At 47.7% G+C, this 15,627-nt stretch overlaps 1 protein-coding gene across 7 annotated transcripts in view; it reads right to left on the bottom strand.

Annotated features, from left to right (window-relative positions):
* Window positions 1-15,627, bottom strand: part of LOC120397527 (sodium channel protein type 5 subunit alpha-like) — a 120,796-nt gene that overhangs the window by 24,020 nt on the left and 81,149 nt on the right. For all 7 annotated transcript variants that reach the window (XM_039523493.1, XM_039523487.1, XM_039523492.1 and 4 more), the window contains 2 exons: window positions 13,293-13,466; window positions 12,644-12,766 (listed from right to left, as the gene is read on the bottom strand). In XM_039523493.1, the coding sequence (XP_039379427.1) occupies window positions 12,644-12,766; window positions 13,293-13,466 (297 nt within the window). The remainder of the gene's footprint in view (window positions 1-12,643; window positions 12,767-13,292; window positions 13,467-15,627) is intronic.

Genomic DNA, 15,627 nt, shown 5'->3' with positions numbered 1-15,627 from the left:
TTGTGTAAAGATCCACAAGTCTAGAAGGAAAGGTTACTCACCCAGTGCAGCAACTGTAGTTCTTTAAGATATGTGTTCCTATGGGTTCTCCACTTCAGGTGTGCAAGAGTCCCATACACCTTCAACTGGAGATTTTCATTAGCAGTTTTGATTGAACCTACTCTTATGCACTACACATCTTTGTGGCCCATGCCGAGGTTATCCAGAGCTGCACAGATGTTTCTTCTCTACCACGAAGTCCCACCAAGAAAACTTCAAAGCAGAGGGGAAGGAGGGCAGATAGTGGGGCACCAAGTATGGATACACTTCTTGAAGAACTACAGTTACTGCACAGGGAGGGTTCCTTCTTCTTTGAGTAATATCTCTATGTGTGCTCTGCTTCAGGTGATTTCTGAGCAGTACAGGTAAAGGTAATAATTGGAAATATACCAATCTCCTAGAAGTGGAAGGGACCTCAAAAGGTCATTGAGTCCAGCCCCCTGCCTTCACTAGCAGGACCAATTTTTGCCCCAGACCCCTAAGTGGCCTCCTTAAGGATTGAACTCACAACCCTGGGTTTAACAGGCTCATGCTCAAACCACTGAGCTATCCCTCCCCCCAGGAAGAAGCAGTTTTGGAATAAAGTCTAGTACAGATGAAAGAATTGGGCTGCCCACTACCACATTGGATCTAGAGGCATGATGTAGTGTTTGGAGAAAGTATGTACTGAAGATCACATAGTGGCCTTGCAAATTTCAAGTGCTAGAACATTCTTAAGTAAGGCCCTAGATGTTGATTGTGACCTAGTAGTGTGGACCAGAACCCAAGCAGGAGACTAGGCATTGGCAACCTCATAGCAAGTGATGATATATCCCCAAATCCACTTTGATAGTATTTGAGTAGAAACAGTGAAACCCTTAGATCTGTCTTCAGAGGAGACAAATAGTCTAGGACAGTGACTCGACTTTCCAGACTACTGTATCTCTTCCAGGAGTCTGATTTGTCTTGTACCCCCAAGTTTCACATCAGTTAAAAACTACTTGCGTACAAACTCAGACATAAAATACAAAAGTGACACAGCACACTATTCCTGAAAAATTGCTTACGTTCTAATTTTTTCAATATAATTACAAAATAAATCAGCATATAAATATTGTATTTACATTTCAGTGTATAGTATATAGAGTAATACAAACAAGTCATTGTTTGTATTAAATTTTAGTTTGTACTGACTTTGCTAGTGCTTTTTATGTAGCCTATTGTAAAACTTGGCAAATATCTAGATGAATAGATCTCTGGAAGACCTCTGAGTATCCCAGGGGCACTTGCACCTTTGGTTAAAAACTACTGGTCTAGGAGACTTCTGAAATAATTTGGTCCTATGAAGATAGAAAGCCAGTGCTCTTCTGACATGTAAAGTATGAAAAGAAGCTTCCTGGCCTCAGTTATGTGTTTTTTGGGGGAAAATGGTAAATGTATGGTCTAGTTCAGGAGTTGCCAAACTGGGGGTTGGGACCCCTCAGGGGATCACAAGGTTATTACATGGGGGGTCATGAGCTGTCAATCTCTACCCCAAACCTCGCTTTGTCTCCAGCATTTATAATGGTGTTAAATGTATTAAAAATGTTTTTTATTTATAAGGGGGGGGTCACACACAGAGGCTTGCTATGTGAAAGGGGTCACAAGAAAAAAGTTTGAGAGCCACTGGTGTAGTTCATATTAAACTCAGATAAGAACATAAGAGCAGCCATACTGGGTCAGACAAAAGGTCCACCTACCCCAATATCCTGTCTTCTGACATGGCTAATGCCAAGTGCTTCAGAGGAAATGAACAGAACAGGTAATCAAATGATCCATCCCCTGTTGTTCATTCCCAGATGGTACTTTAGGAAAGAATTTGGGATGTGGACATAGAGAAATGTTATCCTTGAAGAATATTATAAAGAGAGCATCTGTCATTAAGACCTGCCAATGCAATGGCTATTAAAAAGGCCATCTTCATAGATAGGTATAGGAAAAGACGGTTACTCACCGTTGTAACTGTTGTTCTTCGAGATGTGTTGCTCATATCCATTCCATGTAGGTGTGTGCGCGCCGCGTGCACATTCGTCGGAGACTTTTACCCTAGCAACTCAGTGGGTCGGCTGGGCGCCCCCTGGAGTGGCACCGCTATGGCCGCGGATATATACCCCAGCTGACCCACCCACTCCTCAGTTCCTTCTTGCTGGCTACTCCGACAGTGGGGAAGGAGGGTGGGTGTGGAATGGATATGAGCAACACATCTCGAAGAACAACAGTTACAACGGTGAGTAACCGTCTTTTCTTCTTCAAGTGCTTGCTCATATCCATTCCATGTAGGTGATTCCCAAGCCTTACCTAGGCGGTGGGGTCGGAGTGAGACGTGGCTGAGTGCAAAACTGCCGAACCGAAGGCGGCATCGTCTCTAGACTGCTGCACCAAAGCATAGTGCGAGGTAAACATGTGCACCGAGGACCAGGTTGCTGCTCTGCAGATCTCCTGGATCGGTACGTGCGCCAGGAAGGCGGCCGAGGAAGCCTGAGCTCTCGTGGAATGGGCAGTGAGGTGGCCCGCCGGAACATGGGCCAAGTCATAGCACGTGCGGATACAGGTTGTGAGCCACGAAGAAATCCTCTGAGTGGAGATAGGGAGGGCTTTCATACGATCTGCTACTGCCACAAAGAGCTGAGGGGACTTACGAAAGGGCCTGGTGCAATCGATGTAGAAGGCAAGTGCCCTGCGGACATCTAAGGAATGTAAGTGCTGCTCTCGTGGAGATGCGTGAGGCTTTGGGCAGAAGACCGGGAGGAAGATGTCCTGATTAATATGGAAGGCCAAAACCACTTTAGGCAGAAAAGCGGGATGTGGCCTTAGCTGCACTTTGTCTTTATGAAAGACCGTGTAAGGAGGGTCTACAGTCAGGGCCCGGAGCTCGGAGACCCTGCGGGCCGAAGTAATGGCAACCAGAAAAACCGTCTTCCACGAAAGGTAGAGAAGAGAACAGGTTGCCAGCGGCTCAAAGGGTGGCCCCATGAGCCTGGTCAGTACCAGATTGAGGTCCCAGGTAGGGGCGGGGCGACGGACCGGAGGGTAGAGGCGTTCCAGCCCCCTGCGGAATCTAATCACCACCGGGTCAGAGAACACTGAGTGCCCACGTTCGCCAGGGTGGAAGGCGGATATGGCCGCTAAGTGCACTTTCAGGGAAGAAATAGCAAGGCCTTGTTGCTTAAGGAACCACAGGTAGTCCAAAATGGCCGGAACGGGAACCTCCATGGGCACCAAAGAACATGACTCACACGATAACGAGAAGCGCTTCCACTTGGCCAAGTACGTGGACCGAGTGGAAGATTTCCTGCTGCTGAGCAAGACGTGCTGCACAGGGGCGGAGCAGCGGAGCTCAGAGGCGTCTAGCCACGCAGGAGCCACGCCGTGAGGTGGAGAGCGGGAAGGTCCGGCTGGCGAAGAGTCCCGTGCTCCTGTGTTATGAGGTCCGGGCAGAGGGGGAGGGTGATCGGTGGGGATACCGAAAGGCTGAGCAACGTGGAGTACCACGGTTGCCTGGGCCATGCTGAGGCGATCAGGATCAGGTGGGCCCCGTCTTGCCGGAGCTTCAACAAAACTTTGTGGACTAGAGGGAAGGGGGGGAACGCGTAAAGCAGTTGGTGCGTCCACTGGATGAGGAACGCGTCTGAGATCGACCCTGGAGAGTGCCCCCGGAACGAGCAGAACGCTTGGCACTTCCTGTTCGCTCGTGTCGCGAAGAGGTCCACCTGGGGAAAGCCCCACTAGCGGAAGATCGCGTGGATAATGTCCGGTCTCATGGACCACTCGTGGCACAGGAAGGATCTGCTCAATCGATCCGCGAGAGTGTTCCGAACTCCCGGGAGAAAGGAGGCCACCAGGTCGATCGCATGAGCCAGGCAAATTTCCCACAAGCGGATGGCCTCTGCACAAAGCGGGGAGGAACGAGTCCCGCCCTGTTTGTTTATGTAGTACATGGCCGTTGTGTTGTCCGTAAGGATGGAGACACAATGGCCGGACAGAGGCCGGCGGAATGCCTGGCAGGCTAGGTGAACTGCTCTGAGCTCCCGCACGTTTATGTGGAGGGAGAGCTCCTCTGGTGACCATAGGCCCTGGGTGCGCAGATGACCTAGGTGGGCTCCCCAGCCGAGAGAAGATGCGTCTGTCGTCAAGGACAGCGTTGGTTGGGGCGGGTGAAAGGGCAGCCCCGCACAGACCGTGGAGGGGTTCAGCCACCAGTCGAGGGACTGAAGTGCACTCAATGGGACGGTGACCAGGGTGTCCAACGAGTCTCTGGCCGGGCGGTACACCGAATGTAACCATGTTTGAAACGGGCAGAGTCGAAGCCTGGCGTATTTGGTGACGAACGTACACGCCGCCATGTGTCCTATCAGAGTGAGGCAGGTGCGGAACGAGGTCGTAGGGAAAGTCTGAAGGCTGCGGACAATGGACGTCAACGCCAGGAACCTTGGCTGAGGGAAACAGGCTTTGGCCCGAGTGGAGTCCAAGGTTGCTCCTATGAAGTCCAGCCGCTGTGTAGGAACCAGGGTGGATTTGTCCGTATTGAGCAACAGGCCGAGATTTGTGAACAGGGCCAGTGCCACTTGCACATGTTCCATGGTCTGTTCTCGAGAGGCCCCCTTGAGGAGCCAATCATCCAGGTAGGGGAACACGTGGAGCCCTTGGCGACGGAGGTGGGCGGCCACCACCGCCATGCACTTCGTGAAGACTCGAGGTGCTGTGGAGAGGCCAAAGGGTAGGACTGCAAACTGGAAATGGCGATGGCCCGCTACGAAGCGGAGGTATCGTCTGTGTGGAGGAAAGATGGCTATGTGAAAGTAAGCGTCTTTCATGTCAAGGGCAGCATACCAGTCTCCGGGGTCCAAGGAAGGGATAATGGTCCCTAGGGAGACCATGCGGAACCTTAACTTTACTAGAAATTTGTTGAGGCCTCTTAGGTCCAGGATTGGCCTGAGACCCCCTTTTGACTTTGGAATGAGAAAGTAACGGGAGTAAAAGCCTTTGCCCCAGTCGTTCCGTGGAACCTCCTCTATCGCTCCGATATTGAGGAGCGTTCGGACCTCCTGTAAAAGGATATGCTCGTGAGAGGGGTCCCTGAAGAGGGACTGGGAGGGAGGGCGGAAAGGTGGGGGTGAAGCAAACTGGAGGTGGTATCCGTGCTTCACCGTGCGCAGAACCCAGACATCTGAGGTCAAGAGGGACCACGCTGGGAAAAAATAAGAGAGGCGGTTGGAGAACGGGGGGGAAGGATCCAAGACAGGAAAAGATATGCTGCCCCCAGGCGCGCCTTCAAAAGGACGACTTTGGGTCCGATTGCGGCTTAGAGGAGCCGCGGTTCTGGCCGGACTGAGGGCCTGAATACCGTCTACGGCCTCCTCGCCCTCGGCGTGTATTGAAATTCTGACCCTGTCGGGATACAAAGTACGGGCGGAAATGCTGAGGGCGGTAGGTGCGTCGCTGGGTTGCGGGAGTGTGCATACCCAGGTTACGCATTGTGACTCTGCCGTCTTTTAAGTTCTGGAGTCTGGAGTCGGTTTTCTCCGAGAACAAGGCATTACCCTCGAAGGGCAAGTCCTGCAAGGTGTACTGCAGCTCGGGCGGAAGAGTGGAGGCTTGGAGCCAGGCGATGCGCCGCATGGTGACTTTGGTCGCTATAGACCTGGCTGCGGAATCCGCCGCATCAAGGGAAGCCTGCAAGGAGGTCCTTGCCACCTTTTTCCCTTCTGCCAGGAACGCTTTATACTCCTGGCGGGAGTCTGAAGGGAGCAAGTCCTGAAACTTGTCCATTTCAGCCCAGGTGTTAAAGTCATAACGGCTCAGCAGGGCATGCTGATTGGCTACGCGCAGCTGGAGGGTGCCTGCCGAGTATACCTTACGCCCCAGAAGGTCCATACGCCTGGCCTCTTTAGATTTGGGCGCGGGAGCCGGCTGGCCATGACGCTCCCTGTCGTTAACCGACTGGACGACCAGAGACGAAGGAGGCGGATGCATATAAAGGTACTCGTACCCTTGGGATGGCACCATGTATTTCCACTCAATTCCTTTCGCCGTCGGCGGAATAGAAGCTGGCGTTTGCCACAACTTATCCTTTTTAGCCTGGATAGTCTTGATAAAGGGTAGAGCCACCCTGGTAGGCGCGTCTGCAGACAAGATGGTGCAGACCGGGTCGTCGACCTCTGTGACCTCCTCCATCTCGATATTAATATTGAGTGCCACTCGTCTGAGGAGGTCTTGGTGGGCAGCAAGGTCCAGTGGTGGTGGGCTCATGGACGACGCGCCCGCCACCGCCTCATCCGGTGAGGAAGAAGAGGAACCACCGGGTCGGAGGACCTCCTGGATGAGCTCCTCCTGTTGGGGCTCCTGCTCCAGGTGTGCAGGAGATGCGGTGGTAGGAGGCGGCTGAGCATCCGTACCAGCTGGTGGAGGGCGACTCACTGTTGCCTCTGGGGCCCGACGCTCGGCAGGGCCCGTCCGAGATGGCACTATGGGGCCCCCATGGGCCTGGTGATAAGCCCAAGGAGTCCAAAAGGGCCACTGCTGAACTCCTTGCGATTCAGCATGGGAGTCCTGGAACAGACCCTCAGGCACATCTGCTTCCCGATCTTGGGAGTAGAGGCTACCCGCCCGGGATGAAGCCGAGGGGTGTCGAGAAGGCCATGGTGGGGCAGACAGGCCTTGAGCAGATGTTCCCACCGACCTGGTGCTTTTGCGCAGCGGGGAACGGTGCCGTGAGGTACTCCGGTGCCGGGATCTGGTCCGGGACCTGCGACCTGGATGGTGCCGGGAGGTCGACCGTGACCGAGAGCTTCGGCGTCAAGAGCGGCTCCTGGTGGAGCGGTGCCGGTATCGGTGCCGGGACCTGGACCGGTGCCGGGACCTGGAACGGGACCGGGAACGGTGCCGCGAGTCTGACCGGCATCGTGTCAAGGAGCGGTGCCAGGACTGCGAGCGGCGGGACGACCGTGAACGGTGCCGAGATCTTGAACAGCGACGGGACCGTGATCGGGAGCGGTGCCGATCAGGTGTGTTGACTGAAGGCGGATGGATCAGGGCCGGCTTCCCAAGCGATCGGACTACCCGCACCGGCGGTGCCGGGGGTGGCGGCGGTGCCGCGTCCGAAATCGCGATCAAGTCCCTCGCCACTTCACAGACTTCCGGCGTGGATGGGACGATCAACTCAACCGCGGCTGGTGCCGGGGAGATAGGTGCCGGACTCGACGGCCCTTGGCGAACCGGAGTCAATGGCAACGGCTCAGCAGACACTGCTGTAGCTGCAGGCACCGGCCGGTGCGTTGGAGCCGTGCCCTTGTGCCGCACCACGGGTGGTGCCGGGTCTGCAGGGGTCTTAGACTTTCTCGCTTGAGGCGAGAGCGAGCGGCTGTGGCCTGACTTAGGAGCAGGCATCCGGTGCCGAGGAGTAGATAATGCACCGGTGCGGCCCGGTGCCGAAGAGCCGCTTTTCTGTGCCAAAGGGGGATCGCTCGGTGCCGAGGACGGAGGGGTTAGAGCCGCCTCCATGAGGAGCTGTTTAAGTCTAAAGTCCCTCTCTTTCTTCGTATGAGGCTTGAACGACTTACAAATTGGGCACTTAGCTGTTAAGTGCGACTCCCCCAGGCACTTCAAGCAGGAGGAATGTGGATCCCCCGTCAGCATCGGGCGATGACAAGCCGAGCACAGCTTGAATCCCGGGGAGCTGGGCATGAGCTCCGGCACCGGGGCGGGGAGGGCCTAGCCCAGAACCCGACTAACTAACTAAACTGTAAGTAATCAACTAACACTAACTACTCTATCTAAATCAACAATTTAGAGCACTATATACACAATAAGAATAGAAAATTGAGAGAATGCTAGGGAGGTGGAGGTCAGCTACGCTGCACTCCACAGTTCCAACGACCGACACGGGCAGTAAGAAGGAACTGAGGAGTGGGTGGGTCGGCTGGGGTATATATCCGCGGCCATAGCGGTGCCACTCCAGGGGGCGCCCAGCCGACCCACTGAGTTGCTAGGGTAAAAGTCTCCGACGAATGTGCACGCGGCACGCACACACCTACATGGAATGGATATGAGCAAGCACTCGAAGAAGAATTAACAGGTCTCCATAGGTTCAAAAGGAGGCCCTGTGAGACCTCTGAGAACTAGTTTAAGACCCAGACTGGAGCAGGGGCTTTGAGGGAAGAGATTCCTCAGTCCTTTAATGAACCTTACAGTTGTGGGGTGAAAGAATATTGAGAACCCTTCCATTAGAGAATGGAAGACTGACATTGCAGCTAGATGAATCTTAAGCAAATTACTTGTTAAGCCTGTTTTCTTTCTTCAGTTGTAGCAGGCAATCCAGGATAAGTGAAAGTGAGGAAGATTCAGGTGCAATTTGCTATATTCACACCATCAGCTATATCTGTTCCATTTCTGAAGTACTATGGGTAGGTTCTTTCCTGCTGTACCTCTACTGAGGTGGTAGACTCTATACCCATGAACCACTGAGGAACCATGCCCTGAGATGGAGAATCTTTCGGTTGAGATGAAGCACTTATCCCACATCCTGAGAGAGAAGATGAGGGAAGCATGGTGATTGATCACTGGACAAGGAAACAGTCAAACCAGGTAAGGCTACCATGCTTGTCTCAGTCACGTAGGGATTATCCTGATTACCTTATCCTTGTCCTGCCTTATTTTTTTCATCTCTTTTAGAATCAGACGTGTTGGGGGAAAATGTGTAACACAGGCCCTTTGTCCAAGGAAGAAGAAAGTCATTTGCCAAAGACTGAAGGCCTAGGCCCTTCCTCGAGCAGAACAGACAACACTTCCTGTTTGTGGCTGAGATGAAGAGATCCACCTCCAGATGTCCCCACATTCAAATATCAGAGGGGTAGCCGTGTTAGTCTGGTTCTGTAGAAGCAGCAAAGAATCCTGTGGCACCTTATAGACTAACAGACAGTTAGTCTATAAGGTGCCACAGGATTCTTTGCTGCTCCCACATTCAAAATATGTCATCTAGGATCCAAGGGTGCAACTCCTATTCGTGGTCCTGGGAGAAGATCAGCAGGATGCAGCACAAGTGCTTCAAGATGTTAATGATTACAATCAGAGATTCTCAGGACAGCCCAGATCTGTAAGTAAGGTTGGGGTGCGTGGAGAGTCAATAAACTAGCAAAAGACTAACGTTGTTTTATAATGTGTGATTTTCTTGTAGGTGTTTATTTTCTGTTTATAATTCATGGGAACTACACAAGTTTTGTTTAGTAAATGCAAGTTCCTGCAGCTTAAGCATAAAAACATTTATTTTTAACTACTCCTTTAACCTTGCATTCTGACATGGTACTGATTAAAGCCCTGATTCAGGAGAGCATCATTTATTCAGGAAGGGTAGTTAAACGTGTACTTAAGTGCTTTCCTGATTCAGGGCCTAACTTCTTCATAATTAATAAGTAAAGAAGTATGTGGCTTGTAAAGAAAAATATTTCCCTTTTGGCTCCAAGTATATAAACACCCAGAACTGGTTTGAGTATTGGCCTGCTAAACCCGGGGTTGTGAGTTCAATCCTTGAGGGGGGCCATTTAGGCAACTGGGTAAAAATCTAGGGATTGGTCCTGCTTTGAGCAGGGGGTTGGACTAGATGACCTCCTGAGGTCCCTTCCAACCCTGATATTCTATGATTCTAAGTGTCTGTTGAGAACATCAGATGAGGAGTTTTGTATTCCAGAAATGTACATTGCTGAAATGTGAATATGATTAAGTTATGGAATTGGTGCATAGCCTAATTGCTTCAACACACAGACAGGGAATCTCATGCCACCCTGTCAATTGATATAAAACATGCAGGCTACTTTATTTGTCGAGATCTTGATTGATTTCCCTCTGATAAGAGAAAGAAAGAAGAGACAGACATTTCTGACTGCCCTTAGTTCCAGAAGGTGGTTGTGGAGACTGGTATCCTGAGGTGATCATCTGCCCTGGACTGTACGAACATTGAGATGTTTCCCTCCTGGATTTGAGTAGCAATGCATCTGTCATTATGGTGACCATCAGTATTGACCGAAGAAAGGCAATTGCAACCCCAACATTGTGGTGATCCTTCCACTGGTCTAGGGCATCTTTTATCTGGCATGGAACAAAAACTTGTTTGGCTAAGTTGTGTCTATGTGGTGAATACACTGTCCTGAGCCACCCCTGAAAGCAGGAAAAGTGTAATCTTGCATGATATGTGATGAAAATGCAAGCCACCATATGACCCAGGGAGCTGCAAACAGAACCTCACTGAGGACTGAAGGCTCACTTGAATAGTCTTGATGAGGTTTGTTAAGGTTATGGGAAGATAGGTCCTGGCAGTCAGGGAATCCAAAGATGCCCCAACTAAGTGTATTTTCTGAATAAGAGACAACATAGACTTCCTGACATTGGGTTGGAAGCCTAACTGCAGGAACAGTGAGAGAGCCCTCTGGGAGGCCAATAGCTCTTCCCCAAACAGCCTTGAACAGCCAGTTGCTGAGGTATGGCAGAACCACAATTGCCTCTTGATGAGGGTGAGCAGCCACCATCTCCAGAACCTTTGAGAACACTCTGGTAGCTGAGGAGAGACCAAAAGGAAGTATATGATATTGGAAGTGATCCTGACCTATCACAAAATGCAAGTATTGTCTGTGAGCTGGGTGTATGGAAACGTGTCTTGTAAGTCAAGGACTGAAAATCAATCCCCTCAGTCTAATGAAGGAATTATTGCTGCCAGAGCCACCATCCTGAATGTTTGCCACTGCACAAGTTTGTTTAGGAGTCTTAGATCCAAAATCAGTATCGACCCTCCATTTTTATTTGGTCAGAGGAAGTAACTTGAGTAGAAACCCTTCCCCCTGTGTAGAGCTGGGACAGGCTCTGTTACTCCTAAGCAAAGGAGATAGTTTATGTCCAATCTTAGTATGAGCTCATGAGAAAGGTTCCTAAAGAGGGAGGGAGAAAAGGATGGAAAGGAGGGGGGTATGTGACAATCTCCAAAACTCATTTGTCTGTGATAATTCACTCACATGTGTTTCAGAATGGGGAGATGGGAAAATGGTTGTAGCTGGCAGGCTAAAGACTGTGGAGGCTTCAAACCCTCTGATGAGAGATAGGCAGGTGAGGAAGAAGGAGATCCAACCAAACTTGCCTCAGAAGCTGAAGAAGACTTTGAGGAGTCTTCATTAAGTGAATTTCAGAACCTAAAGTTAGAAGTTCAATAGACAGTATTTATTATTCACCCATATACAGTACCAATAATGGATTTTCAGTGTAAGCTACTAGAAATGATTTTGGATGATCAGATACAACTAAATCTGATGGTATGGTGATGGTATGGCTGAAAGAACTGGTACCAAAGCTGGAGCTGTAGAACCTATCAGCACCAGTATGTGCAATATTAAAGAGAAGAGAGACCTGGAGGCAGCATCCTTGACCTTAAATGGCACCTGGGCACTTGGTACTGAATCCATGAGCCCTGATGGAGCACATACAGTAGATGGTAGCATAACATTCAGAGGTGGTATGGAAGCCCAAAACAATCAGAAGATTCTCTTTAACAGTTCTGAGCTCTTAGTCATATGATTCAGGGCTTCTAAGCGCACTTTTCTATGCCTTGAAGTCCCTTTTGAAGCTTAAGGTGATCTTGCCTCCTTTTTCCTTGAAGGACCAAGAGAATGAAATCTGTGGCTCTTTTCAGCCAAAGATCTAACAAGCACAGGAGCACAGCCAAAGATCTTCTAACAACCACAGGAGCACTTCTTGTTGAGGGAATACTAGAGACAAACCGGTCTGAATGACCAGGATCAGAATCAGGTCTCCTGGATCTGCCCGGGAGATACATCCTGAGTTTAATATCCCAGGTAATTTGAAACCACTGGCTGAAAGAACAGCAGAATGCACATTTACTAGGAATATGCCACTTATCTAGACAGTAAAAACACTTTTCATGTGACTGGTATAGCAACAATATATGAATGGCATGTTTTGAAACTGGGAGATTTAGGAGCCAGCATAGCTGCTTATCATCCAGTACCAATACCTAACTAAGTGTTAAAACTAAAACAGTAACAAAAGACCTACTTTAAAGCTAACTGACAAAAAAAAAACTCTTTACAAAAGACTGAGCTACCCAAGTTTAAAACATAGGTAAGTGCACTTAAATTTTCCAATATGGTTAAAAAGTTATAAAATGCTCTATTGACAAACATTCCTAATGTACAACTGGTATTTTAATGATCAGCACATGAGGAACAATGATGTAGGCAAAAGAAAAGTCCCAGATTGTAGTAGAGTTCCTGCTAAAAGGAGTACAAAGAAAAGTGAGAGAATATAGTGAAAAATTGTCAAAAGGGATGATTTTAAAACTTTTATTATTCTCTGTATCAACCCATTTTTCACCAATCCACCACAAAACATTCAAACTGTACTCATTTCCTTTGGTGCCATTTCAATAAGACTTTTACAAAATAGATAGTTAAAGCTCCTGTTAAAACTGAATTCTTAAATGTAACCTTAACTATGGTGCTGTGCAACATAATGAAAACAAAACCATATAAAATATTGTCACTTTACATCCTTGATATTCACACTAGATGGTTGCTTTATTTACTCTTACCCTCATCCCTTCAAACCGTGACAATGCTCTTAATGGTCTCAAAGCTCGGAGAGTCCTAAGGGATTTCATGGCTTCCATTTCGGAACTTCCAAGTGAGTTAGCTATGAGGGTTACTAAAGAGACCTGAATGAAGACACAAAGTAAAAGTCCAAAATATTAGTGAAATCTTACTATATATTCCTCCTCCTCTTCTTTTGTTTTAACTCTTGCTTAAAACAAAAAAATCTAACCACTGGAAGTGTGAATAAATACCCTGTATAGCACAAGTAGAAATGCATCCTAAATGGACACTGACAATTAAAAAATAATGAGTGAAATCTTGGTCCCATTGAAGTTAATAGTAAAATACCCATTCTCTTTCATGGTACCAAGATTTCACCCAATACATTTTAACAAAACAAATGTATTTATCTGAGTTATTAATGCTACCTGAGATTATTAAATATGGAGGAATTTTGGGTCCAAAATTTTAAACAGACTAATGATTTTCATTGCCCAAATTCAGACAACTTGAAAAGTCCTGATTTTCAGATGATAGGTACTCAGCACTTTCTAAAAATCAGTTCCCCTTCAAGGTACATCCAAAAAAGAAGAGTGAACATTTTGTTGCTGTATCCAGTTCACAGAATTGTTCAAATGCAATACTTACATTTACAATTAGGAAATCAAGCCAACACCAGGCATTGGTGAAATACTTCCTGAAGCCATAAGCCAGCCATTTCAGAAACATTTCGAAGACAAAGATATAAGTGAAGACTTTATCAAGAAATTCCAGCATGGTTTTAATGTTTTTTCTGTTTTTAAGATTAATATCTTCAAAAGCCTGGAATAATAAACATTAAAATATTCCACTGAAACTCTGTAGAGTGGGATTATATTGAATGTGCTGAGATGAGAGAGGTATGCACTTTTCATTATGAAACCCCAAACCACATGAAACTTGGAGGCTCATCCTGCAAACAGTTACAAATCAGCTTAACTTTACACATTTGAATAGTCCCAATGAAGGTGATCATTACAGCTGGCTGAAAATACAGAATTTGTTTTCCATGGTTTTGGAAAAGTTTTCTTGTTTCACAGAATGGAATCCAGAAAAAGTCTGATTTGAGAAAATGCCAAAATGCTTTGTTTAGACATTTTTTGATCCAGAACAGCAAATGTCCTATTGTTCATGTTTATTCAGATTTTCACTGCATCATTCAGGGATGGAGGTGAGAAGGGTAAGATGGGGAGGGTGAGTGGAGGAGAGAAGGGATCCCCTCAGCATTCCCAAAGTTGCTGCCAACCTCTGTCATACTGGAGTACTTCATTGTGGTGGAACCTTCCCTGTTACCTTACCCAGGGAAAGGGAACCTACTTAACCTGGGGCTAATATACCTGCCTTCTATCACTCTCCTGTAGCCATCTGGCCTGACCCTGTCACAATATATAGTCAATCTTCATTAAAGTTGTATTTTGTGACACAAAAATCTGTTTGTGGCAGACAAAGTGGTTACAAGCGGTGAGATGGTGGATGAGAAAATGTAAAGATGAGTGGTGGAAATGCCAGATCTGATATCTCTTATGCTTCCCCAAATCCTGCACCAGCATAAATAAGTCCTCTAAGTATCAAAGCTGAAAGGACTTGGTATGTGGTCATTGTTTTAATGATGAAATAATCTTACAATTTGTTGTTTGTTTATCAAGGGAACAGCAAGTTCTGATTTAGATTTGTGTATGCATTTCAGCTCTAGGAACCTTCCTGGAGAGCTGATGTGGTTCTTCACTTAGGGAAGAACTTCAAAGAAATCAGGATCTTGGGAGCAGAATTTTGAGAGAGATCAGCAGCAGATGTGATGTTCCTCAGCTGCTTTACAAGTTACATGTGGAAATTTGGAAGTTGTATCACCTGTCTCTGAAAATCCTAATACAAGTATAAACAGGTGTCCCTGTTACAAATATAGGCCTGTTCTGAACTAATGCAGTAAGTCAATCTAAATTATGCTAATTAAGTTATGTAAGAAATGTAATTTGAATCAACATAGCTTAGATCAATTTACAGTATTGTGTACACCGCGTTATGTCGATGGGAGATGCTCTCCCATCAATATAGCTTCAGCCTTTTGGGGAGGTGTAGTACTGAAATCGACAGGAGAGTGCTCCTGCATCAATTTATCACGTCTTCATCAGACCAGCAAAATTGATGGCTGCTGCATCAGTCACAGCAACACTGATGTATCTCATAGTGAAGACAACCCTATAGACTCAGTCAACTACAGACCTAGATGACTATCACAGAGTTTCATTACAGGCCTAGAAATTTCCTGGATACAATCTGTGAAACAAACAGTCAAATTCCAAGGTGACTTTAAGAAAATGTAATCCTAGAGGGAAACTAAGTTAGTTAAACCTACTTAAGGCCCCTCAATATGTAAGTTACACAAACTTCGACTCACACTAAACTCATTCAGACTTGCACCAATTTACCAACTTGTAGCCTACAGTTGCCCATACACATATGCACATCATTTCTGTCCCAAGGAATTTTATTTTTGGTGGATTCTAGGGAAAGAATATATTTCCAGATAGGCACAAAATTCTGCAGTGTTGTTGTAGCCATGTTGGCCTCAGGATATTAGAGACATAAGATGAATGAGGTAATATCTTTTATTGGACCAACTTATGTTGGTGACAGAGACTGTCACAGAGTCAGGTCTATCCCCCGCCCGCCCCCCCCCCAGCCTGTCACCAGTTTCCTGGGAGTGCCTTTTGTGTGCCAGGCCCCAAGGACCTACACAGTTCCACAGAGACAGGCCCATGGTCTCTAAGACTGGGCCTTTGGCACCTGCATCCCGTGTTTCTCTCCATTGATCCCGGCAGTGAATCCAGCCAAACCAGAGTCCTGTGGGAGGCTTGTACTGTGCCCCTTCAGGACACAATGCTTTCAGTGAGTATTTACAGTGACACAGGTAGCCTTTTCAAAACAAGGTAACCATTTATTAGTC

Source organism: Mauremys reevesii, linkage group 2 (genome assembly GCF_016161935.1).
Source record: "Mauremys reevesii isolate NIE-2019 linkage group 2, ASM1616193v1, whole genome shotgun sequence".
Classification (NCBI taxonomy): domain Eukaryota; kingdom Metazoa; phylum Chordata; order Testudines; family Geoemydidae; genus Mauremys; species Mauremys reevesii.
Note: the sequence above shows the minus strand (reverse complement) of the source record. Positions and strands in the feature narration are given on the sequence as shown.